Source organism: Globicephala melas, chromosome X (genome assembly GCF_963455315.2).
Source record: "Globicephala melas chromosome X, mGloMel1.2, whole genome shotgun sequence".
Classification (NCBI taxonomy): Eukaryota; Metazoa; Chordata; class Mammalia; order Artiodactyla; family Delphinidae; genus Globicephala; species Globicephala melas.
The window spans coordinates 28,049,826-28,075,636 of NC_083335.1; the positions used below are offsets into that span (position 1 = coordinate 28,049,826).

The 25,811-nt window shown below is 38.0% G+C and overlaps 1 protein-coding gene across 2 annotated transcripts in view; it reads right to left on the reverse strand.

Moving 5' to 3' along the window:
• Positions 1-3,885: 3,885 nt before the first annotated feature.
• Positions 3,886-25,811, reverse strand: part of DOCK11 (dedicator of cytokinesis 11) — a 193,665-nt gene continuing 171,739 nt past the window's right edge. For both annotated transcript variants that reach the window (XM_060291970.1, XM_060291969.1), the window contains 7 exons: positions 23,849-23,962; positions 23,175-23,321; positions 15,506-15,716; positions 14,945-15,135; positions 14,399-14,499; positions 12,779-12,917; positions 3,886-8,290 (listed from right to left, as the gene is read on the reverse strand). In XM_060291970.1, the coding sequence (XP_060147953.1) occupies positions 8,168-8,290; positions 12,779-12,917; positions 14,399-14,499; positions 14,945-15,135; positions 15,506-15,716; positions 23,175-23,321; positions 23,849-23,962 (1,026 nt within the window). In that variant the 3' untranslated portion in view covers positions 3,886-8,167. The remainder of the gene's footprint in view (positions 8,291-12,778; positions 12,918-14,398; positions 14,500-14,944; positions 15,136-15,505; positions 15,717-23,174; positions 23,322-23,848; positions 23,963-25,811) is intronic.

Genomic DNA, 25,811 nt, shown 5'->3' on the forward strand with positions numbered 1-25,811 from the left:
TCAAGTGGTAAAAATGGCCTGACCTTGACCCACCCATTGTCCCTACCCCACTTCCACCTGGAATGGAGAGATGGGTCCAGAGACATACAGGGTGTGGTGGCTGGCAAAATTCTGCTATGCTCTGGGGGAAAGATTACATTTCTTAGCTAACACACATATAGATGTAACAATCAAACAGATGTGCCAGGTATCACTGTCTGGGCTTTACATACCTTACTTCATTGAATTTTCACAATAATCTTAGGAGGTAGGTAAAATAAATACGTCCATTTTACAGATGAGAAAATGAAGGCATAGAGGGATCAAGTAACATGCCCAAGGTCCCACAGCTTGGTAAATGACAGTTGGTTTTCAGAGTCTGTGCACTTAACCACCATATGCTATATAGAAGGAATGCCAAAACTCTCAAAATGAGAGTAATCATTGGAGGGCAGACAAAGCCCCCGGGTAGGCTAGGAGGACCCCTAACTAGTCCATCCCCTGCCAAAGGCTCATCTAGAAGCACAGGGTTATCATGAAACACCCCTGGGTGCCATCACACTGGTGGCAGTTCCAAGAGAAAGAATAATCACAAGATGGTTAAACCAACGGGGACAGAGTTGGAACTTTCCCTCCTGAAGATTCTCCTTCCACGGCTAGAACTTTAAGTTCTGTTTCCGTAACACAGGAGGAGGCACAAGTGGTGGTAGTGGTGGTGGGGTTACCTTATTTTCTGCGTAAATACCCCCAAATTACTTCCCTGAACATAAATTCTCTTACATGGGACCTGAATCGTCTTCAGCTGACCTTGTACCTACTTGGAGTTGCAGTGGAACAAAGTGCAGCCAAGTTTCCTTCCAGAAGTCTTTCATTTTCACCGTAGTTGTTCTGATAGGGATAACTTTGTCAACTCGGCCCTTTTCCCTCACTCGACCTCTTTCATTTTGTCTGTTTGTGTGTCTAGATTTAGTTTGGGATGTGGAGGGAGGGCATAGTACTATCATCACGATTTACAGTGGTTCTGGAAGCATCTCAAATCCTGACAAAGAAGAATTCTGAAATAATTCACTGCGTGAGCACTATAGGACCTGATCGTCTTTGCATTGAACAGAACTCCACATCAATTTTAGGTCTGCTTTTGCTTCTTAATATTAAATGTTCAAGTACATCAGTTCCAGGCACTATTATTTATATCCCTCAAAGAGACATAAGATGTTCCTATTCAGGGATACAGAATTCAGAAGACCCAGTCCAGTTACTGACAGAAAAAGACTACCCTTGGAATAACTACTAGATTATAATTATAATCTCTCATCTGTATACCTGCCCACCGAATACTGCCTTGATCATTCATATACCTGGTTCACAATGGGAGATCGAAAAATTGTGGCGAGGGCTTCCCTGGTGGCGCAGTGGTTGGGAGTCCGCCTGCCGATGTAGGGGACGCGGGTTCGTGCCCTGGTCTGGGAGGATCCCACACGCCGCGGGGCGGCTGGGCCCGTGAGCCATGGCCGCTGGGCCTGCGTGTCCGCAGCCTGTGCTCTGCAGCGGGAGAGGCCGCAACAGTGAGAGGCCCGTGTACCGCAAAAAAAAAAAAAAAAAAAAAAAAAAAAAAAAAAAAATTGTGGCGAATGGTCTACAATTCACGGATTGCAGCCCTGAACTGCTCACGTGATAGCTTCCATTGGTTTCCTATCAGAGGCACACACTCGGCATGCAGAATGAGGGGTCCAGAGCTTTTTAAGACTCTCAACTAGGAGATCTACTGAAGCAGTGATTATTACAAAATGCTACAATGCACAAAGAACAGACTTGTTGGTCAGAACTTGACTGAGGTAGGCTGAAAAAGTTTTCTAACATGGGAATGAAGCAACTAGAGCATACATTTTCTAGACAAAAAGAAAAGACTGATTTACTCAGTTTGAATCTAAGACAAAAGGATAAGGGAGTCAGAAAAACAAGATAGAGAATGTTACTTGATTTTACATGCACTCTATTATTATTTTTCCTTTGCATGTCCCTTGTGATACTGATTGGTTTTAATGGTCAGAGTTCACGTAATAATTAAAATGAAGCTAATTTTTCAACTTCTTGTTAAAAACCCTGCCTAAGGTACTTCCTTAATGCACACACGCTAGTTCCTACCCATCCTTCAAGGCTGTGCTCCTCCACGAAGCCTTTTTTGTTCTACATCTAGAAAAGCTCTGCCTATTCAAGCACTTGCCATTACCACTGATTTGCTATTATCAGACCTCTTCATACCTTATGTGACTATGTCTTACCTTCTCAACCGCACTGTCTCTGAGGGCTGGGATATTGCCTTGATCATAATAAAAGCCCTGGAAGTATCTGCTTATCTAAACTGGTTTTATTTCCTAGAGACTGCTCAAGTACTTATTCTGTGGCAGGTACTGTTAGATTTCAGGGAAACAGAGGTGAAAAATTAGACACAGACTCTACCTTTACGGAGCTTACCTTCTTAGTAAAAAGGAAGAGAGGAAACTTTTTTGGTCTCTGTAGAAAGCTGCAGGAAGTTGCAGCAGGAGACTATAGGAAATAGTATATAATAGTTGAAAACACTGTGGACTGTGAGTTAGGATGCCTTGGTTTCATCTCTAATTTGATGTGTATCTTGAGTACATTTCTTAACCATTTCTCATCTATTTCCCTATATGTCATACACGGATCATACGATTACCAGGGGAAACTGAATTGGAAAACAGATGCAAGTCATGTTGGAGGGAACTTCCTCAACCTGATAAAAAGCATCTATGAAAAACCCACAGCTAATACCATACTTAAAGGTGAAAGACTGAAAGCTTTCTCCCAAAGATCAGTAATAAGACAAGGATGTCTTGCTCTCACCACTGCTATTTAACATTCTACTGGAAGTTCTAGCCAAGTGCCAAGTAAGAACATGAAATAAAAAGAATCAAGATTGGAAAGGAAGAAGTAAAACTATCTGTATTTTCAGATGACATGATCTTATATAGAAAACACTAAAGAACCCATAAAAAACTATTAAAGCTAATAAATGCATTCAGCAAGGTTTCGGGATACAAGGTCAATATACGAAAGTCAGTTGTATTTCTATAAACTAGCAATGAACAATCGGAAAATGAAATTAAAAAAAAACTCCCTTTACAATAGCATTAAAAAGAATAAAATACTAAGGAATAACTTTAACAAAAGAGGTGTAAGACTTCTAAACTGAAAACCACAAAATACTCTTGAAAGAAATTAAAGACAACCAAAGCAAACAGAAAAACATCCTACGTTCATGTATTGGGACACTTAATATTGTTAAGGTGGCAATATTCCCCAAATTAAGTTACAGATTCACAGCAAATTCTACCAAAATCCCAGCTACTTTTTTTTTTTTTTTTGCAAAAATTGACAATCTGAGTCTACAATTCATATGGAAATGCAAGGGACCCAGAATACCCAAAACAGTCTTGAAAAAGAATGAAGTGGGAGGACCTGCACTTCCCAATTTAAAAACTTACTACAAAGCTACAGTAATCAAGACAATGCAGTACTGGCATAGGGACAGACATATAGATCAGTGGAAAAGAACTGAGAGCCCAGAATGAACCTGTACATTTATGGTCAATAGATTTTTGAAAAGGGTGCCAAGACAATTCAATGGGGGAGAATAGTCTTTTCAACAAATGGTACGAAGACAATTGGATAGCCACATGCAAAAGAATGAATTTGAACCCCTATCTCACACCATATACAAAACCCAGCTTGAAATGGATCAAAGACCTAAAAGTAAGAGTTAAAACTCCCAAACTTGAAGAAAATGTAGGTATAAATCTCCACGACCTTGGATTAGGCAATGTCTTCTTAGGTACAATATCAAAGCACGAGCGACAAAAGAAAACAGAGATAAATTGGACTTCATCAAAATTAAAAACTTTTGTTTCAAAGGACACCATTACAAAAGTGAAAAGGCAACCCACAGAAATATATGGAAATCATATATCTGATAAGGAACTTGCATCTAGAACATATAAAGAACTCTTGCAACTCAACAATAAAAAGACAAACCAATGTTTAAAAATGGGTAAAGAATCTGAATAGATTTATCTCCAAAGAACATAAAAACAGTCAACAAACACATGAAAGAATGATCAACTTCATTAGCCATTTGGGAAATGCAAACAAAAACCCCAATGAGATACCACTTCACACCCACCAGGAAGGTGATAATCAAAGAGGCAGATAATAACAAGTGTTGCTGAGAATACTGAGAAATTGGAATCCTTATTTACTGCTGCCGGCACTGTAAAGTGGTGCAGCTGCTGCGGGAAACAGTCTGGCAGTCCTTCAAAAGGCTAAACGTAGAGTTACCATATGACCCAGTAATTCAACTCCTAGGTATATGCCCAAGACAAATGAAAACATATCCACACAAAAACTTGTACGTGAGTGTTCATAGCAACATTATCAATAATAGCCCCAAAGCGAAAATAACCCAAATGTCCATCAACTGATGAACAGATTAAATGTGGTGTATCCATACAAAAGGAATATTATTCAGCCATTAAAAAGGAGTGAAATTCTGATACATGCTACAACATGGATGAGCCTTGAGAATATTATGCTAAATGAAAGAAGCCAGTTCCACAGAAGGCCACATATTGTGTGATTCTATTTATATGAAATGTCCAGAATACAGATCTATAGATACAGAAAGTTGATTACTGATTGTCAGGGGCTGGGGGCTGCTTGGTGGGCAATGGGGAGTGACTGCTAATGTGTATGCGGTTTCTTTTTGGAGTGATGAAAATTTCTAAAATTAATTGTGGTGATGGTTGCACAACTCTGAATATATTAAAAACCCTTGAATTGTGCATTTCAAATGGGTGAATTGTACGGTGTGTGAACCACAGCTCAATAAAGAGGAAAACAGAAGAGAAAAAAGCATGTTGGAAAAAGTTTTAAGATGCCATACACAGAGGCAAAATCTTTGAAGGATTTAGTCACAAGTTCAATCAGGAGTTGGATAAACATACATATACACTTTTCTTCGAGTAACCATTACGTGGTTTGGGACTAGAAAAAAAGCATTATTGTAACCGGAACCAGATGAACAAAGCACTCTTACAGGCCAAATCCCAGGACAGGGGAATAGCCTTGCTACACAAACCCACACTCCCCACCCCTTTTACTCTACTCCTTTCCCCTGTGGTTTTTTTTTCCCCCCTGTGTTTTGATAGCTGAAGTAGTATATACTGTTAGAACAAGACTGAAGGTAGCCCACCATTTTGTGGATCACAAGCCTGAGATATGTGTCTGATTATTAATATTTTCAAGAGTTTGGAAATTTCCTATTATTCCAACACATTGCTCAGGTTCTGCATTTCAGATAAACCAGTATTTATAATCAAAGGCTTGGGTTTTTATTATGCTGACCTATTTAGTTTGTTAATTAACCAGTGAGTCATCTCTAGTTCTATGATACGTTGGTCAAGGTTCCAAGGCTGTTGCTACCACTGCTGCTCTTTGTTTCATTTCTAAAAAGACGTTGACAGTATTTATTATAAGCAGTCAAATCACATGGTAACAATAACAATCCCATCTAGAGACAGGATGCCATTGGTGCACTGGTTACTTGGAAAACCTACATGGAATTGCTTACTTTCTCTACGGGTTATCACTGTAGTGATAAACTAACACTACTAATGGTGACTTTATTCACATTTTACAATATGGTCAAAGACTATCAAAACAAGAGCTTCCAGGGGAAATTGGACTCAAGCTTAACTGCAAAAATAATCAGTAGAGCAGAAACGTACTCTTTGATGTGAATTAATCTGTAGAGGCCAAATCACTTCATGAAATCATTAAACTATATAAACAGTAACACCTAATATATGCAGTGTTTCAAAACACATTTTGCTGGCTTTCTCTAGTCTAGCCCACCTTGTTCTCTGTATATAGCTTTCTGACCTCAGTCTGAAAGTTGGTGAAAAAAAATCTAGTGAAATTGTGCTATGACCCGGAGACCTCACCGGCCACAGAACACAAAATTCTCTTTAACTTTTCCTCTTTTCTCCTTAGCCATCAATAAGTCATGTCCAGTCTTTCCACAGAGTACCTCTTGTACTTGTCCTTTCTTCTCCATTCTTGTTCACATCTATGGGTTTATGGACTCATAACTAAAAATAACATTTAATCAAGTAGTCTCTCTGTTCAAAAACCTGGACTGGCTCCCTCATATTTACTGACTAAAGTCCAAATACTATTAGCCTGGTATTCAAGGCCTTCCAAAATCTAGGTCTGAACTTTCTTTCCACTACTCCCCTGAACAAAACTGGTCTCATCATCCCCTGAACTTCTGCAAATTCTTTTTGCACCTTTGCTTATGATGTTCCTCCTGCCTAGAACACCCTCTCACCTTTGAAAGCCTGTTCAAGGCTTACTTTGCCCATGAAACCATCCCTGAACATTACAACTCACAGTGGCCTCTCATTCCTTGAATGTGATATGAGCTATGGGCAATGTCCTTCATTTGTCAATGTTCATATACAACTTTTCTTGTCTTATATTGTTAATTCTTGTTTTATTTAATTTTGTGTCTATCTTGCCTCCTCAACTAGATTGCAAGTTCCTTGAGGGCAGGGGTCATTTGTTATACTTTAAAAAATTATCCACAGGGCACAATACTTTGCTGGGGGACATGACAGGGACTAGTTATTGACAAAAGAGCACTGAAGTTTCCCCAAGATGCCTCATTCTCAGAAGGCAGCACTCTCTCTAGGTGACGGTTCTTTACATATACATGCCAAATATAATCACTTTAAAGGTGAAACTAACTCTCCAGTTACCCCAAGATATTAAGGAATTACAAACTGCCTCTGAAATTTCTGAATCCCCTATTAAATACAAAATTAACATTTCATAAATAATTTCATGCTCCCCTGAAAGCTTAAAAATGACATGTAAAGAAAAATGGCCAAGCCAGGTGCATAATCTCTAAGGTTTACTCGATCACAAAGCATTTAAAAAGCCAAGGCTCCATGCGACCCATTTATATATTTCAGTGTCTGTTTTCCCTTTTCTTTTTGGTCTGTAAAATAAGCTAAACTACATAAGAAAAATAAGTCTAGGACTTAAAGTTTACATGAAAGGCAGCCAAAATTATATGGATAATTCAAGCTAAAAAAGTTCTTCGCATCTTGGTTTCTCCTGAATTATTTAGGTAGTCTGAGGCTTCTTCATAGTTAGAGATGTAATCCCTAGCTAGCAGCTGCTAAATCTGTGGTGCTTACGTATACCCACCCAAGAAACGCTGCAACCATCAAGTTCTATCGAAATGCTTGTTAAACTTGTAAACTGATGATCATTGTAAATGATCATTACAAAATCCCTACCCTCAGAATCTGCTGCTAAAGCTTTGGAGTTGCACTGACTGCAAATCTCAGAGATGTTTTGTTTAGCTCTATAGATAGCCTCAGCTGATGAAGCTCTGGCAACGAACGTTGCTTGCTAGGCAAACCTATGCCACAAAGGAATCCCTTGTCTTGTATGTCAGAGAGACCAACTGGAGTACCTAGCATCACTGGATCAAAACTTGAAGGATCGGGAACCCTGGTATTTCTATATATATCCTTTCTGTGTGAAATTTTCCTTTTTAAATAATGCTTTTGCTTCCCTTAGCCCAGTCTTGACCACTGGTAGGCAAGATTTCAAATCATCTCCCCAATTGGAAGTATCCATGTTTTATGGAAATTTTATCAATTTTTTTCCTCCAAGGATTAGTATGATAATAAATTTAGCTTCCTGCCAAGAAAAATGCTAAGTTCAAAGTATTATTTCCTTCACTTCTAATTACAAATAAGTTTTACCTTTTATTGTGTTCCATTATACAATTTTACACAGTACCATTATTATTTTAAGCAACAGTTGAGCAAATCGAATTAACGTTTTTGAGCTCTACTTCTCAGTATATAGATTTACCTAAAAAAGTACAAACCAAGCACAGTGGTGCAATTTTCCAGGCACTTTCAAGTTGCTTAAATATTTACAAATATGTAAGCACCCTGTTTGAAAGCATGAAAATTTTGGTGTCAGGAAGAAAACACTCCATGTATATCAAATCTTTAAATTTTAACATTTGCACAGCTCAAAATATTCCTGAGAAGGTTCGTTCTTGTTATCACTTTACATCTGCATGTCCTCATATCTCAGCAGCGTATCTTGGGGAACCATAACCTCTGTCACTCGACGTGCCACTAATCGCACAAAATACATGTAATGTGTTGCTCATCCAGGGAGAATGCATTGTGTCTTCTTGTAAGATCTGAAACGAAAGAAATCTGCATGTTTATCATGAGGTAAAGTAGCCGCTGCCCAAGAAGTATGTGTATATGAAATCGCAGGCATGTTTCAATTTATCACTGACACTTAGCTATTTAAAATGACATAAAGCAGAAAGAGCAAAGAAAAACATTACCGACTCAAGTCTTCAAAGCTGTATTACAAAGGCAGCATATCAAAAAAGCAGAAAAGATCTGGTTACTCATTAAGAAACACAGAAGGCTGTAAAATGCAAAATTCAACAGAAAGCGAGAGGTAATACAATCTTTAAAACAATTTTTTTAACTGATGGTCATAACAAGAGTCCTAAACAGTGGACTCTTGGATACAAGTTTATAGATCATCTTCTAAGAGTGGTTCTCAGGATCACTGTGGGACTTTTCAAACATGCAGATACCCATGCTCCTTCCCTGGAGACTTGGGAAATAATATTAAGTGAAGAGAAAATAAGTGAACATTTCTAAATACATACTATAATTATATAAGCTAATTAATACAGAAGACTTTTCTTGGAAATAAACTTCATAAGTATAAATTTTATATCCCATAAACATATAAACATACATATTAGTATAGATGTTTTAAAAATTATCCACTTTTTTTAAAGATTTTTTTTTGATATGGACCATTTTTAAAGTCTTCATTGAATTTGTTACAGTGTTGCTTCTGTTTTATGTTTTGTTTTCTTGGCCGCGAGGCATGTGGGATCTTAGCTCCCCGACCAGGGGTCAAACCCGCACCCCCTGCGTTGGAAGGTGAAGTCTTAACCCCTGGACCGCCACGGAAGTCCCCCAAATTAACTATTTTGTGTGCTCAAAAGCAACAGAGATCTCATGCGTGGATTAGATAGAAGAAAAGAATAGCGTACACATCACATCCAACCTCTTTACTATACTGTCCCAATTTAGGTCTCAAGCTTTCAATACTGGGTTCTCAAGTTAGCTCTGAAACTTCAGTATTAAGCCTGCAAATTAGTTTACAGTGGCAGCAACGCGTCATATCATTTGTGTTGCTACAAATCATGTCTTATATAAAGTCCGTAATAGAGAAATGTCCACTTATAAAAATCGTAACTCATGACACTAATCTGAAAGCACAGGAGAGGTTTGAGAGATGATTGATTATCCACAACTGTCAGATATGACGAGAAAATAGAGCATTCATCATGAACAAAACAGACCAAACAGAACTACAATGGCCACCACCAACTCTATCTAATTAAGACCTGCAATTAATAGTTTTAAGGTGATATACATCCCTTTTAAAAAGTCAAAAGCTTGAAGAAGTTTTTAAAAGGACTTTATATTTTAGTAAGTGTAACAGATTACATTGAAAAGGGCCAAGGATATCCAGGCCGTATCTTTTTGTCAAGTAATCATTTATGGAGCTCATAGATACTTTGCAATGCACAGCTATATTTTATCTTACTTTGTATTATTATGTTCTCCTTTGGGAAATAATATGTCTCAAAGTGTATGACTAAAAAAAGGCTCTCTTTTATATGAGAATCTAATAGGAAATACTGACTTACAAAAATTCACTATAAAGTCAACATTTGCCCAAAGTAAGGCACACCTGAATATGAGGCGTTATGACAGTACAGCGTGCATAAATATAAACCAATAGAAACTAAGATTTTTCTTGGTTAGCTATCAATATATAATATCAAAGGTCTAAAATACTGGTCCCTAGAACTAAACAAAATAGCCATGGTTCATGGAAATTAAATGAGAGAGACAGGTGGGAAATAAGACAGCAGGTTTGTAAAATCCACACTTGACGGTGTTAAAAAAGAGATGAGAGGCCCAAAATGGAGTCACTTGCGCTAAGCCCACGTCACCTGAGACTTAATACCTAACCTAATTGCAGTTTCAGCCTTTTCTAGGCAGGTAATCTTAAGCAGTCAAGAAAGTATGTGCATTACTTTCAGTCTGGAATTACCTGGTTGGCACTGGTGAGGTACTCCACCTGACAGACCCTTGCTGTGCCCCGTAGGAAGATGACCTTGCCTGAAAGAATCAGCTCTTTTCTAGAGTAACTTGTCCTGCCTCGTTCTACCTGTAAAAGTCTTCCATTTTGTAAAACTCTTCGGAGCTCCTTTCTGTCTGCTAGATGGGATGCTGCCTGACTCATGAATCACCGAATAAAGCCAAGATCTTTAAAATTTACTCAGTTGAACTTTTTCTTTTTAAACACAGGAAAAAATAACTTTATAAAACTACTACTCTAAATATCTTGATCACAGTAATAGCAGTGAATTGAACGATTTGCTTTCAAGTTGAATAAATTAGAGCTCAATGCTAGGTCATACGGTTGCATGCAAATTATATAACTGTAATATAATACACATTGGCTTAAAATGATGTAATTGTTTTATATCTTTTGTGAAGGAGGAGTTTTTGCTGTTTTTTTCCTATGGACTATGGAGAACAAAACCCCATAAACTGGACAGATTCTAGGAATAAATTATGTGGTCTTATTTGATTCAAGTATACCCCAGAACAGTGATGGTGAAGTACCCACTGTACTCAGGGGCTGAGCTTGAGATACAGACAGTAAAGGAAGTGGAATGATTCCCTATCTTCCTAGCCCTGATCACCTGGCTGCTTTGGGAAGGAGGCCAAAATGGGCCTCTGAAAACTGAGCAGCAAAGGTATGCCTTGGAACAGTTTGCACTCACTCCTAAGTGGGCTAACGGAAGTAAAGATGGCGAAAAGAAGAAACAGATCACTGATTCCAGACTCCTCAGGCCAACAAAATTCCCAGCCATGAGAACGGGAGAGTAGGAGACTGGGGTGACTCGTCTCATTGAACAGATGGGACGATGAACGTCTGGCTGACTGGCTTCTCCATACTGAGAAGATGACCATGGTTAGAAAATTAGACTCCTGGTCACTCAGTGCAACCTTGGGCTAATGGTAACTAAATTTCCCCTAGTCCTTTCTAAGAGAAAGCAGACATGCTAAATTCAGAGAGGTAGAGCCTGGAGTCAACTAGCTTTTGTTTTCCTCGAAACATCTCTTCTTTCACCCATCATTACACTGCAGTTCTTTGGGAACTAACCACTATTTGTAAGTCCATTTGTAAGTACACCCTTTGAGTGATGGTCTCACACAGGGGAGTGCCAAGCAATCAATGAAATGCAGATACCAGGACAGATGAGGTTCTCCTTTCTGGGACCAGTGTTAAGAACGGGTTCTCTAAAGGGTTGTAGTTATCCTTGTTTCTTTTAAGGAGCCTTAGTTTCTTAAAAAAATTGAGAGTTTGAAGAGTTTCTGAAGCAAACATTTATCTTATTGGCTGTTTTCCTTAGTAAGGAAATTAAGGAGACTTTATGATAAGCTTAACAGGCTCACGCACTGAGGGACCAGACCATCATGCTGTGACTTTTACAACTGTGTTGAAGATATTAAAATACTTGAGTGACAGTCCACGTCTAGAGTGGTTGTAAACACAGATTTCAGGACCCCAGTGTAGGAATGACATTTACCAGGACAATTCAGGAGTACTCTGGTTTTAGGTAAGTAGGGATATGAAAGTCATAACTACTTAATCATGACATAATTTGGCTGTAAGTGGTGAGCAGATCTTTGCCTCTGTATTTTTCAGATTGTGTTCTACTAAGTTAGCTGTAATTGTCATTAACACTCAGTCGTAAATTAAAATGCTAGGTTTTATGAAAAGAGAACTGGCTGTATGAGTATTAAGACGATTCCTGAATTTTGGAACTCACTCAGGATCTCACCTAAATGATGGTATAGTTGTCCCTTGGTAACCTTGGAGGATTAGTGCCAGGACCACTGCCCCCTGCACAGATATTAAAATCTGAGGATGCTCAAGCCCCTTACATAAAACGGCACAGTATTTGCATATAACCTATGCACACCCTCCCCGATACCTTAAATCATCTTTAGATTGTTTATAATACCTAATACAAGGTAAATGCTACGTAAATAGTTGCCTATGTGCAGCAAATTCAAGTTCTGCTTTTTGGAACTTTCTGGAATTTTGTTTTTCAAATACTTTCGATCTGCAGTTGGTTGAATCCGTGAATGTGTAACCTGCAGACAGGGAGGGCCACCTGTATCTAGTTTCTTACAGCTAAGACAGGAGTATTCATTTAGGGATTTGGCTACTGAGCCGATCATTTCACTTCTCTAGGACCCTTCTTGAGAGATTCTTATCCATGTTCATAGTAGATCAACTCAGACTCGCTCAGCTACTCGCTTCTAATGGCTCTGTGGCACAAAGAACCAAATGATTTATTATCTGAAGCACCTGCTAAAGCAACTGTCAGTAATCGCTTCCAATTTCATTTGTATTACATCATTTAAATGATTAAAGAAGATATGAGCAAATTCTAAAATAACATACTAATTTCAAGGTAACACATTTCAAACTAATAGATTTGTTAAGTAACTCTTGACGGACCCCGGATCACGTTTTCGTTTTCAACCACCCTAATACTTGCCTGCTCGTGAATAATGTCAGACAATTCTTTTACCATGTCTCTGAAATTTGACTTTAGCCCTTCATGGTACTCGATCTGATCCTCTTTAATTAGCCGCTCGTTTAGTTCCAGTGCAATGCTGCATGCTTGGATGAACTTCCTGTGGATGAAGATCAAAGATAAAGTTTTTTTTTTTTTTTTTTTGCGGTACGCAGGCCTCTCACTGCTGCGGCCTCTCCCGCTGCGGAGCACAGGCTCCGGACGCCCAGGCTCGGCGGCCATGGCTCACGGGCCCAGCCGCTCCGCGGCATGTGGGATCCTCCCGGACCGGGGCACGAACCCGTGTCCCCTGCATCGGCAGGCGGACTCTCAACCACTGCGCCACCAGGGAAGGCCCCAAAGATCAAGTTTTTGTTGTTTATTCCTGGAAAGTCTCACCGACAATTTAATATTTCCTTTAACCACGGCTTGCCTACAAGGAAGATTAGAATCCTGTATTTTCACTGTGCTTTTGCTAATGCCATCTCCTAAGTCTGAAATATCTTTTTCTTTCTTTTCCATCTTTCTCTTCTGCTTTCTTACCTCCTTCAAAATCCAGCTCAAAACATATACCCTCTAGGAAGCCTACTTGCTCAGTCATTTACTTGATATGCTATCAGCTCAAGTTGTGCTAACATTAGTTTACATCTGTAGATAATGTCATTCATTCAAAAATATTTTTTTGGTACTAACTATGCACGCAGTACAGTGCTGGGTGCTATAGGCATGAAGTATCTGCCCTGGGCTGGTAAGAGTTGGGACAGAGAGTTGATGAGTTATCATAAAAGCATTTTTCCATGATTTCATGTGTTTATGTTTAATGTCCATAATTAAAAGGTAAGTCTCAGGGGACAAAGTACCTCACTGCCCACTTGTTTTGTATCCCTGTCATAGCAACTAGTAGAATCTTTTCATACATGCCAGGCATTAATAATTATTGAATGAATGACTACTGGTTACTCTGTAACCTGAAACAGCTGATAACAGAGACAGGAAAAGGAAATGTTATAAGTCTGAAGCAAATGAGCGGATAAGCTATCATCTTTCTCCTTAGCCTATTTACTCAGCTGTCTCTCTTATTCTGAATGTAAACTCTTTTTCTATATGAAACAGATTTTTTTTCCAACGCAAGAGCATTCAGACATGCCCTAGCTTAGAGGGATGCTCAGTCCAGACAAGACATCACATGCCCTAGACTGGAAGAATCCAAGTGGAACTAAGGACATGGATAGAAGCAAGCTTCTCCAGCCCTTCCTACCCTAAATGGCCTGAAAAGCTGTAACATAAGGTCAGTCGGGCAAAGGAGGACATCACGTAATGAATGTAGGCTTGTGTTTGCGTCACAATCTCCAAAGCAATACAGTAACTTGTCATATTTAATGTCTTGGGTCACTAGGACATTGTTAAAGTTCTGCAGCAAGAAAGAAATCACACATTTCCTTACTACTTAAAGTACCATTAGAAGGTCACTTAAATGTTGTGAAAGAGAACAGAGAATGTCCTTTTTTGGAGGGACATTATTTGGTGAATATTTTGGTTTCTTTTAAGAAGAAAATGGAGTAAAAGAATAGAAGAATAATCTGAAAACTACAAAGCACTTACCTAAACATGTCTTTCAACTCATTTACTTTCTTAGGTGGATACTTGCTAGCTTGACTGTCATTTAAGAAAGCCCTTGCATATGCTAACGGACCTGCATTTACCTAAATTACAAAAGGAGAAAAATGAGAGAGCTGTTAGAATACAACCAAAACGTAATTTTTACAATTCTCTTTTTAAAGAAAACCAGTATGTTAAAAATCCACATCTGAGAAACATATTTACTATTCTTACTATAAATTTATTTGAAAAAGATTAACTAAAGCAAATCATCTGCAAAGGTAATATTCTAATAAGTTAGTTAATGATTTCTGATATGTAAATATAGGGCTTGGCTATAGTCAGAGGGATTTATGTTAAAGTTCTCTGACATAACACAAAATTTATGGAAATTGAACATAATTTCTTTATTAACTTAATCAAAAATGTACAGGTTTTTGCACTCAGTAAGAGTATAACAGACAATTACAATTAATGCTTGCTCTTTGCCCTTATGAAAGCAAGAGGAACGTCAAGATACATTTAATACATGTTTAGCAACCAACATACCTGCACTGAAACACAGCCCTGCAATTTAAGTTGGAGCTGAATCATGTCCACGTCAGCAGAAGAGCAAAGCTTCTGCAGCTCTGCAGTTTTATCTTTTATTTCATCAGTAGCAACATCAATTGGCTTTAAATTAATCTGCTGTTCATAGTTTATAGGGATCCTCTTCTTCACATATGGAAACGAGTTTGAAGCTATTAAATGTTAAGGTTGAACAAATGAGTTTTTAAGATAGTAAATCAAACAGGCAAATTAAAGAAAAAAATCTATTGTGCTTAATTCTCCCCATGCTTTGTCTGGAAAATACCTTAGGGACCAGATAGGCGCCTTATTACTTCAGGATTGAGGGAGAAATTCTCTTTATGAGATGACTCAGAGCAATCATGAATTACATACGGGAAACCAATGGTTTATAACGTAGCCATGTTTGTGCAAGCTAGTGACTGAACAGCAGAACAATGAATGATTAAAATTTCAGTTACATTTTCCTGCTGACCAGCTGCTGCTTGTGTGCATCAAAAAATGACCATGTCAAACAAAGAAGTTATGCCAAGTCCCACTTACTAGTCAAGATCGTACGGCGTTTGCACTGTTCTTCTATACAGCCTTGCTTTTTGCCTGATAATGTATAAGGAGCCTCAAAAACAAATCTGTTGATATTATGGTTTCTTTCAAACTCAGTTTTTCTTTCTGTGAGTTCTTTGTCATCAAAGTAGGGCTTCACATAAGTGACTTGGATATGAGCATATTTGGGATCAAGCTCTTTGACATTTACCTGTAAGGTAAGAAAGTTTTGTTTTTTATTCAATATATAGGAAAAGGGGGTACAGGTAAGCTACGAACTCCTCTGAAATCAACTGAGGACCATTGTCGCTGAATACACTGTGAGTTGAATACACACCTGGAAGAGGTCTTCGCTCTTTTTTCAAGGATTGTTTCCTTCTGATTATTAAGAAGTTACAGAAACGTATTTGGAGATTACAGAAACGTAGGCAGAAGATAGAAACTGTAATGCTACCACTCAGCAATGACCATTATTCACATTTTCATATATTTCCTTCCAATCTCTTTTCTATGCACATGTATTTACGAACCTGAGATCATGCTGAACATTGTTTTATAATCTGATTTCCTAAAAATATATTAAAGTGGCTTAACCGCACATCTGAATTCCACCTCTATAAAATATATATTATAGAGAGGATTCGGAGAAGATGGCAGAGCACCAGAAATCTATCTTCCTAGAGGGACAACAGTTACACTGGCAGAATCTATCCGATGTAAATATTTTGGAACTCTGGAGTCTATTGAAGACTTGCAACTTCCAGGGGAGGACCTGGACAGGAAATTACCTTAATTTTGATTTTGGTCTATTTTAGCTCTTGGCACAATGGCCGCTATCTGCACCTCACCCCTCAAGTACCATGGCAGGCAGCGGTGCACATGTTCTTGGACAGCTTGCGGGAGTCAGGATGAACAAGATGGACCCTGTCTTCCAAATACTGGGGATCTGATTGCTGCTTCTGATCACAGGGGGGCAGTCAAAGAGGCTGCAGGCCATTACTGTAGCACCTCTTCCCATTGTTGCAAGGCCCTCCCCCTCTGGCTGAAGTGACTTCCAGGGTATTTAAAGGACCGGTAACTTTTCTCCCCCTCCTCCCTTCATTTTCCTCTCTTTCCCCTCTTGGGAGCCAGACACTGGAGACTAGGGCGTTCCAAAGCAACTGCATATATGAAGGAAACTAGAAAGTCACTGCACATGCTCAGGGGAAGGCACAGGCTAAGGAAAGACCTGATAAGTCCCCAGGTTTACACCTCAGGCTTATCCCTGGCACAGAGACAGCTTACAACAATTAAAAACAAAACCAAAACCCAGCAAACTCTGGGACAGAGAGAGAATCTGATTTCCAGAGTGATCATGTTATCAAATTCAAATGTCCAGTTTTCAACAAAAAAAGAATCACAAGGCATACAAAGAAACAGGAGAGTATGGCCCATTCAAACGAGAAAAATAAACCAATAGAAACTGTCCCTGAAAAAGACCTGGCAGCAGATCTCCTAGAAAAAGACTTTAAAACAACAGTCTTCATGCTAAAAGAACTAAAGGAAGTTACGGAAAAAGTCAAGAAAATGATGTATGAACAAAATGTCAATATCAATAAAGAGGTAGAAACTCTAAAAAGAAACCAAAAATTTTTTTCAGAGCTGAAAAACATAATAACTGAAATGAAAATTCACCAGAGGGATTCAAAGGCAAATTTCAGCAGGCAGAAGTAATAGTCAGTAAACTTGAAGATAGGACAATGGAAATTATCAATCAGAGTAACACAAAGGAAAAAAAAACTGAAGAAGAGCGACAGAGCCTTAAGGAACCCGTGGAACATCATCCAGCAGACGGACATACCCATTGTGGGAGTCCTTGAAGGAGAAAAGACAGAGAAAAGGACAGAGAGAATATCTGAAGAAATAATGGGTGAAAACTTCCCAAATCTGATGAAAGACAGGAAGCTCAACAAACTCCAAGAAGGGTAACTCAAAGAGACCCACACTGAGACATATTAAAATCAGAATGTCAAAAGCCAAAGAGAATTTTGAAAGAAGCAAGAGATGAATGACTTGTCACACACAAGGGATCCTCAATAAGATTATCAGATTTCTCATCAGAAACTTTGGAGGCCAGAAGGCAGTGGACTGATATTCAAAGTGCCAAAGGAAAAAAAAAATCTATCAACCAAGAATCCTGTATCTGGCAAAACTGTCCTTAAAAGTGAGGGAGAGGGACGACTTCCCTGGTTGCGCGGTGGTTAAGAATCCACCTGCCAATGCAGGGAACACGGGTTCGAGCCCTGGTCCAAGAAGATCCCACATGCTGTGGAGCAACTAAGCATGTGCACCACAACTACTGAGCCTGCACTCTATGGCCCGCGTGCCACAACTACTGAAGCCTGTGTGCCCTACAGCCCACATGCCACAAATACTAAGCCCGTGTGCTGCAACTACTGAAGCCCGTGTGCCTAGAGCCCATGCTCCGCAACAAGAGAAGCCACTGCAAGGAAAGCCCGCACACCGCAACTAGAGAAAAGCCCGTGTACAGCAATGAAGACCCAACGCAGCCAAAAATAAATAAAATTTAGAAAGAGAGAGAGGATGTGATTTAAAAACTAAAACAAAAACCACTGCCAAAAAAATCAACTGAACACAAAAGAAGATATTAATGCAGGAAATGAGAGACAAAAAAGCTATGAGACACATAGAAAACAGAGCAGAATGACAGCAGTAAAGTCCCTCCTTAATAATTAGTAATTAATTTAAATATAAATGGGTTAACTTCTGTAAACAAAAGACAGAGATTGGGAGAATGGAATAAAAAAAACCAAACATGATCCAACTATATGCTGTCTATAAGAGACTCACTTTAGCTCCAAAGACACACAAAGGCTGAATGTGAAAGAATGGAAAAAGATATCCCATCCAAATAGTAATCAAAAGAGAGCAGGGGTAAAGATACTAATATTGGAAAAAATAGACTTTAAATTTAAAAAGGTTACAAGAGACAAAGGAGGACGTTATATATTGATAAAAGGTTCAATACAGCAAGAAGATAAAACAATTATAAACATCTACACACCTAATAACAGATCATCAAAATATATGACGCAAAAATCGATAGACCTGAAGGGAGAAATAATAAATAGTTCTACAATAATAGTTGGAGACTTTAATAGCTCACTCTTATTACTGGATAGAACACCCATGCAGAAGGTAAGTAAGGAAATAGATGACTTGAATAACACAATGATCTAACTAGACCTAACAGACATATATAGAAAACTCTACCCAACAACAGAATACACATTCTTCTCAAGTGCACATGGGGCATTTTCCAGGATAGACTATATGTTAAGCCACAAATAAGTCTCGATAGGTTTATAAAGACAGATATCATACAAAGTATCTTCTCTGAACACAATGGGCTGAAGTTAGAACTCAGTAACAGAAGTAAAATTGGAAACTTCACAAATTGGTGGAAATTAAACAACATATTCTTTGAAGAAATCAATGGATCGAAGAAGAAATCACAAGGGAAATTAGAAAATACTTAGGTATTAATGAAAATGAAATCACAACATACCCAAACTTATGGGACACAGCAAAAGCAGTGCTACGGGGTGGGAGGGGGAATTTATAGCTCTAACATTTCACATTAAAAAACAGGAAAGGTCTCAAATCAACAACCTAATTTTACAACTTAAGGAACTAGAAAGAGAAGAACAACTAAACTCAAAGCTAGCAGAAGGAAGGAAATAATAAAGACTAGAGCACAGATAAATGAAATAGAGAATAGAAAAATAACACAGAAAATCGATGAAACCAAAAGTTGGCTCTTTGAAAAGATCAACAAGATTGACAACCCTTTAACGAAATAGAACAGAAAAAAAGAGAGAACACTCAAATTACTAAAATCAGAAATGAAAATGAGGACATTACTACCAATCCTACAGAAATAAGAAGGATTATAAGAGAGTACTATGAGCGAGTATATGCCAACAAATTAGAACACCTAGATGAAATGTGAAATGAACAAATTCCTAGAAACACAAAGCCTACCAAGACTAAACCATGAAGAAATAGGGAAATCTGAACAGATCTTTAGTAAGGAAACTCAATCAGTAATAAAAAATCTCCTGACAGAGAGAAGCTCTGGACTTGGTATCTTCACTGGTGAAGTCTCTCAAATATTTAAAGGAGAACTAACACCAAGTGTTCTCAAAATTTTCCAAAACAGTGAAGAGAAAGAAACACTCCCTAACTTATTCTATGAGGTCAGCAATACTCTGATTACCAAAGCCAGACAAAGACAGCACAAGAAGACTACAGACCAATATCCCTTATGAACACTGATGCAAAAGCTCTCAAAAGAATACTAGCAAACTGAATTTAGCAGCATATTAAAAGGACTGTACATGATGACCAAGTGGGATTTATTCCTGGAATGCAAGGATGGTTCAACATATGAAAATTGATCAATGTAATATTGATACACTGCATTAACAGAATGAAGGGGGAAAAAAACCCACATGATCATCTCAATCGACGCAGAAAAAGCATTTGACAAAATTCAACACGCTTTCGTAATAAAAACACTCAATAAAGTAGGAATAGAAGGAAATGTCTACAATCTGATCAAGGGCCACTGTGAAAAACCTATAGCAAACATCACATTCAATGGTGAAAGGCTGAAAGCTTTTCCTCTAAGATGAGGAACAAGGCAAGGATGCCCATTTCACCACTTCTACCCAACATGGTGTTGGAAGCACCACTGAATCGTACACTTAAAAATGGTTAACATATAAATGTTATGTGTATTTTACCACAATAAAAAAGATAGTTATCACAGTCCTATATTATAGTCATTGACATGACTTTTAATGGATGGATATGGATAAACATGATTTATTAGATCAGTCCCTCATTAATAGACTCAGGTTGTTTTCCAACATTTTGCTATTATAAATAATGCTCCAATGAACATCCTTGTATTTAAAACTGTGTATATTTTCTTCTGATTTATTCCTTAGGAAAAATTTTTAGATGAGAAGTTGCTTAGTTAAAAGATTTACATGGTTTTGGGAATTTTGATACATACTACCCAACTACCCTACAGAAAAGATGACAATTCGTACATCCACAAGCAGTATTTGACATTGTAAGAGTGGGTACTCTTGATCGCACTAAGCCTATTCTATGGAGGAAGGGGACCACAGGAAAGGAGAATGGTTCTATCTCAGAGATATAAAATTATAATAGTTACAGACCATTTCATAAAGAGTCTAAATTCCATGTTAAGAAGCTATGCTGCAGTGTCTCCATTAACTCCAGCTGATTCCCAGGGCCCTCTTCTTTCAGTGTTCTCCCAACTAAATTTGACTTGTGCCTTGGGTGTTGGTGGCGCTGTCAATATCCTTGCAATTTATCATAGTCAGGCCTTTTTGTGTTTAGCTTAGGAAAAATCGAAACAAACCAAAAAAACAACAAAAACCTCCCAAGAAACAGTCCCTACATCCTTTTTTTTTTCCTTCTACATATACAGGACCATAGACAAGGGAAAGTTTCTTAGCAACTTTTAAAACTTCTCCAAACCCATTCTACTTGTTATTACATAAAAATCTAAAAGCCTAAATCTAGAAATCCTTTCTTTTCTTTCCCATTAAAAAGCTAGATTTCTCCAGAGAAACTCAGGTGAGGTTAATTATCTGGCTAAGACAAGACATAGAAGGAAAATAAAAGAGAGGTCAAGACTGATTTTGACCTTATAAAATAAACTATGTATATGGTAAACATTCAAACAGTACATGAGGGTATATATGAAAAGTAAAAAAAAGTCTTTCTTCCCACATAAGACTCTAGTCTCTCTCCTCAGGGATAACCATGGTTAACAATTTTGTATGTATCATTCCAGAAATTTCCTAAGCATAAACAAGTGAGTATATGTGAATATCAATTTTCACAAATGTAATCATCCTATCCATAATGTTCTGTGCCTCACCTTTTTTCTCTCAATAATATACCTTGATAGGTATATCGATACTCATCAGTTTTTTAATGCTTAGGATACTATATCCATTATATGGGGGTAGTACCACTTCCTTAACCATGTGGATATTAGATTGTTTCCAGGTTTTTGTTATATAAACTTTGCAGCAATAAACACCTTTAAACATACATCTTTATGTGTGTATATCTATCTACAAGATAAAATGTTAAATGTGAAATTATTGGGTCCAAGGAAAGATACATTTAAAATACTCGAAAATACTGCCCAACTGTTTTTCACATTGTTTGTGCCCTTAAGCAGATTTTGTTCTTTGGCAAGTAAGAGTGTTTTTAATTTTCAATTTCACACATTAAGAAAGAAATAAGGATTTTAAAAGTAGCAACTGCTTATTATATCTGTTGCCTATGAAGAATGACTAAAATATTGTGCATAAAAATCATGTCAGGAATCCAGCTGCCTGATGGTGTTTTGTCATTAGTGCTTGTTGGCCAGGTTTTCGGAGGCAGAAGAAAGTAGGAAACCGCATGTTATTCTGCAAGCCTGGCTTTCTATTAACTTTCCATTTATAGTATCAGTAGTATGGCAGCAAGCCTAAAACTTTCTGGCTATAAGGAGATAAAATTTTCTGTTGCCTTAATTCAATAAAACAACACAAAATAGTGAAACGGATCAGAAGTAGAGAGGTTCTGCCAAATATTCATGAATTTTGAACCTATCAGCACGTCTATTTTTAAATGTCGAAGGCATATGTGTAAGATAAAATCATCTCCATGAGATATATATAGGTAAGTTTACAAAGTGAAGAGATCATTTTCATAGTAGAAAATGAAGTGTCTTTACTATTGCCACGGGCTTTTCGCTCCGGCAATGCTGCCTGTTAGCTATCGAGTGCTTTGCGTAGCACCATGCACATCATAGTCACGCAGTAAATGTTTCTGGGGTCTACAGATCCTGCACTGTATAGGTCCTTCCTACCTGAAAAGTCAGCTCTCATCCTGTACATACCCATGGTAACTAAGGACAGTCAGGCATTCCTATTGTGCCTTCCCGCGATTCTGTCTATAGGGAACTATGCACTACTAGGAAAGAGCCTCTCTTGCTGGAACCTTTCTCATCCTTGCCTTGGCAGGGCTAGTGGGATGGATAATCTTTAGATCAAGGCCCAAGGCATCTCTCCTAAACCTACATCACTGCGAATGTAACTAGTGAACTAAGGATATCTTAGAGTAAAATGTGTGTCCTAAGATGATTTTAATCATAAAGCATGAAATTGACAATCATGATGCCCAACAGCATTCACAATAATAGCTAACCTTTACTGAGCGTGCCAGCTTCTATTATTATTAGTGAATGCTTTTTTACATACCAGGAACGCTAATCACTTTCCATATATTAACTCATTTAATCCGTACAACAACTCCATGAGGAAGGCACTATTATTAACTTCATTTTACTAACGAGAACAACGAGGCACAGAGAGGTTAAGTAACTTCCCCATGGTCACACAGCTAGCAAGTGGCAGAGAATGGAGATTTGAATCCTTCTTTCTGATTCCAAAGCCCCTGTCCTTTCTTTCACGATCTGGAAAGGCTCTATTTCCCATGCCTCTCCTCCACTAGCTAAAAAAGGAAAAAGTCAGAAGCAACGTACCACACCTGGAACCAATAAATATGTTACCTTGTCTGAATCCTGAATTATTTTGACATTCTCTGTACCAAATTTTTCACCATAAAGTTTAACAAGTCTCAGGGAAATCTCCGAGAGGCCGGTGAGCTTTGGCTCTTTATAGATGTACTCCTTCCCATCCTCTTCTTCAAAAAAAGACTATTATAAAGTTAAACATATGACAATTTATAAATAATATGAGCAAACAAAGCACTTAGAGAAAATCTACTAAATAATTAGCAATAATGTATTTGAAATAGATTTTAAATAATAGTACTAAAAGTCACATGCATATATTTTAACTGAAATAAATGAGAATTTTCAAACTCACAGTCATGTGAGCATATTATTGGCCTGAAAATTTCCACACTCGATTTTTTCATCGCCTGCATACTTACCTGATTTTTATTGCAAATCTTTCAGTGCTAGATATTAAATATACATTTAAGAAGCTTAACAAAAAATGAAACTGAAGGAAACATTCAAATCTTATATGTTGTTCTCTGCCCTAGTGGATTCAGATATGGGAACCAAAGTGAACTTTACACTTACAAACGAGGCTTCCTGCTGTTGTGACAGGTGCTCTATCTAGACAGAATCCTAGAACCAATAACTGCTGCTACAGTAATCATTCAAAGGTGAATGTTTAAAAAGGAAAACAACTTTATGAACTAAAGTATACTTACTTGGCCATAAAAGGCAACTCTGAAGAAAGTGCCTAAAAGTCTTTTCTTTGTGTGCATAACCTCCAAAATTTTTGTGTAAGCTCCATGAAGAGTTCTATAAACTTGAGTAAGTTTCTGAAAAATGAGAATAAACGAAACAGCTTTGTCTTCTGGTTAGTTAGTAAATGTCTAAGATAAATGCACAGGAAAAAAAAAAGCAACACTATTTCCTTTGCAAAACGGTTTTGGTGGGGTCATTCACACTCCCCTCCCCCATGGTCATTATTAGACAAAACTCCTTAACAACTTTAGGTCATAGGGTAGAGCTTAAAATGGTCAAATAACACTGTATTTCTAAATACCATGTTTCATTTCATTCATATCTCAATGGTAGTGTATAATTTAAAAATACTGTGTTATTGACTACTTTTTTCTTATGTCTGAATTATTTTAACTGAAAGATAAGCAAAATGCTTTGCTTGAGCTCTTAGGTGGAGAGATGAGAATAAACAATCCATGCGAACAATTTTGGAGAAGAAAATGAAATGCAGACAGAAAAATAATAGTATAAGCCTGAGGATGGATTCCTTTTATACAAGTTCACAGACATTTTCAAAGAATATATTCTTCTACACATCCAGAAAAAGGGAGCACGCTGTGCTAAGAACATTATCAAGAATGTGAAAAGACAACCTACAGAACAGGAGAAAATATTTGTAAACCACAGATAAGTTTTCATATCCAGAAAATATAAAGAACTCCCACAATTCAACAACAAAAAGACAAAAACCTAATTTAAAAGTGAGCAAAGGACTTGAATAGACATTTCTCCAAAGAATATATATAAACGGCCAACAAGGACATGAAAAGATGTTCAAAATCACTGGTCATTAGGAAATACAAATCAAAACCACAATGTGACCCCACTTCACAGCCACTAGGATGGCTGTAATAAGAAACCAAAAATAAGTGTTGATCAGGATGTGGAATGTATACCCTGCTGGTGGGAGTGTAAAAGGGAAAACAATCTGGTGGTTACTCAAAAGTTATAAATGGAGTTACCCTATGACCCTGCAATTCCCCTCTTAGGTATATATCCAAGATAAATGAAAACACACCCAGGGCTTCCCTGGTGGCGTAGTGGTTAAGAATCCACCTGCCAATGCGGAGGACACGGGTTCGTGCCCTGGTCTGGGAAGATCCCACATGCCGCGGAGCAACTAAGCCCCTGTGCCACAACTACTGAGCCTGCGCTCTAGAGCCCGCGAGCCACAACTACTGAGCCCACGTGCCACAACTACTGAAGCCCGCAGGCATGGAGCCCATGTTCCACAACAAGAGAAGCCACCGCAGTGAGTAGCCCGCGCACCGCAACAAAGAGTAGCCCCCGCTCGCCGCAACTAGAGAAAGCCCGCATGCAGCAACAAAGACCCAATGCAGCCAAAAAATAAACAAATAAAATAAATTTAGATATAAAAAAAGAAAACATACCCATACAGAAACTTATACTAACTGTTTACAACAGCACTATTCATGATAGCCAAAATGTGGAAACAACCCAAATGGATAAACAAATTGTGGTATATCCATACCATGAAATATCATTCAGCCATAAAAAGGAATGAAGTTCTGATACATGCTACAACCTGGATGAATCTCTAAATATTATGCTAAGTGAAAGAAGCCAGAAACAAAAAGTCACATGTTGTATTAATTTGTTTTTATGACACATCCAGAACAGGCAAATCCATAGACGGAAGGCAGGTTAGTGGTTTCCAGAGGGTGGGGCATAGGGTGGAGAGTGATTCCTAAAGGATATGGAGTCTTTTTCTGCGGTGATAAAAATGTTTTGAAACTAGAGAGAGGTGGTGAGAGCGTAACGTTAAGAACGCACTAAATGCCACTGAATTGCACACCAGAATATGGTCAATTGTATGTTAGTGAATTTCACTTCAGTAAACAAAGGGGACCACAGAAGCAGACA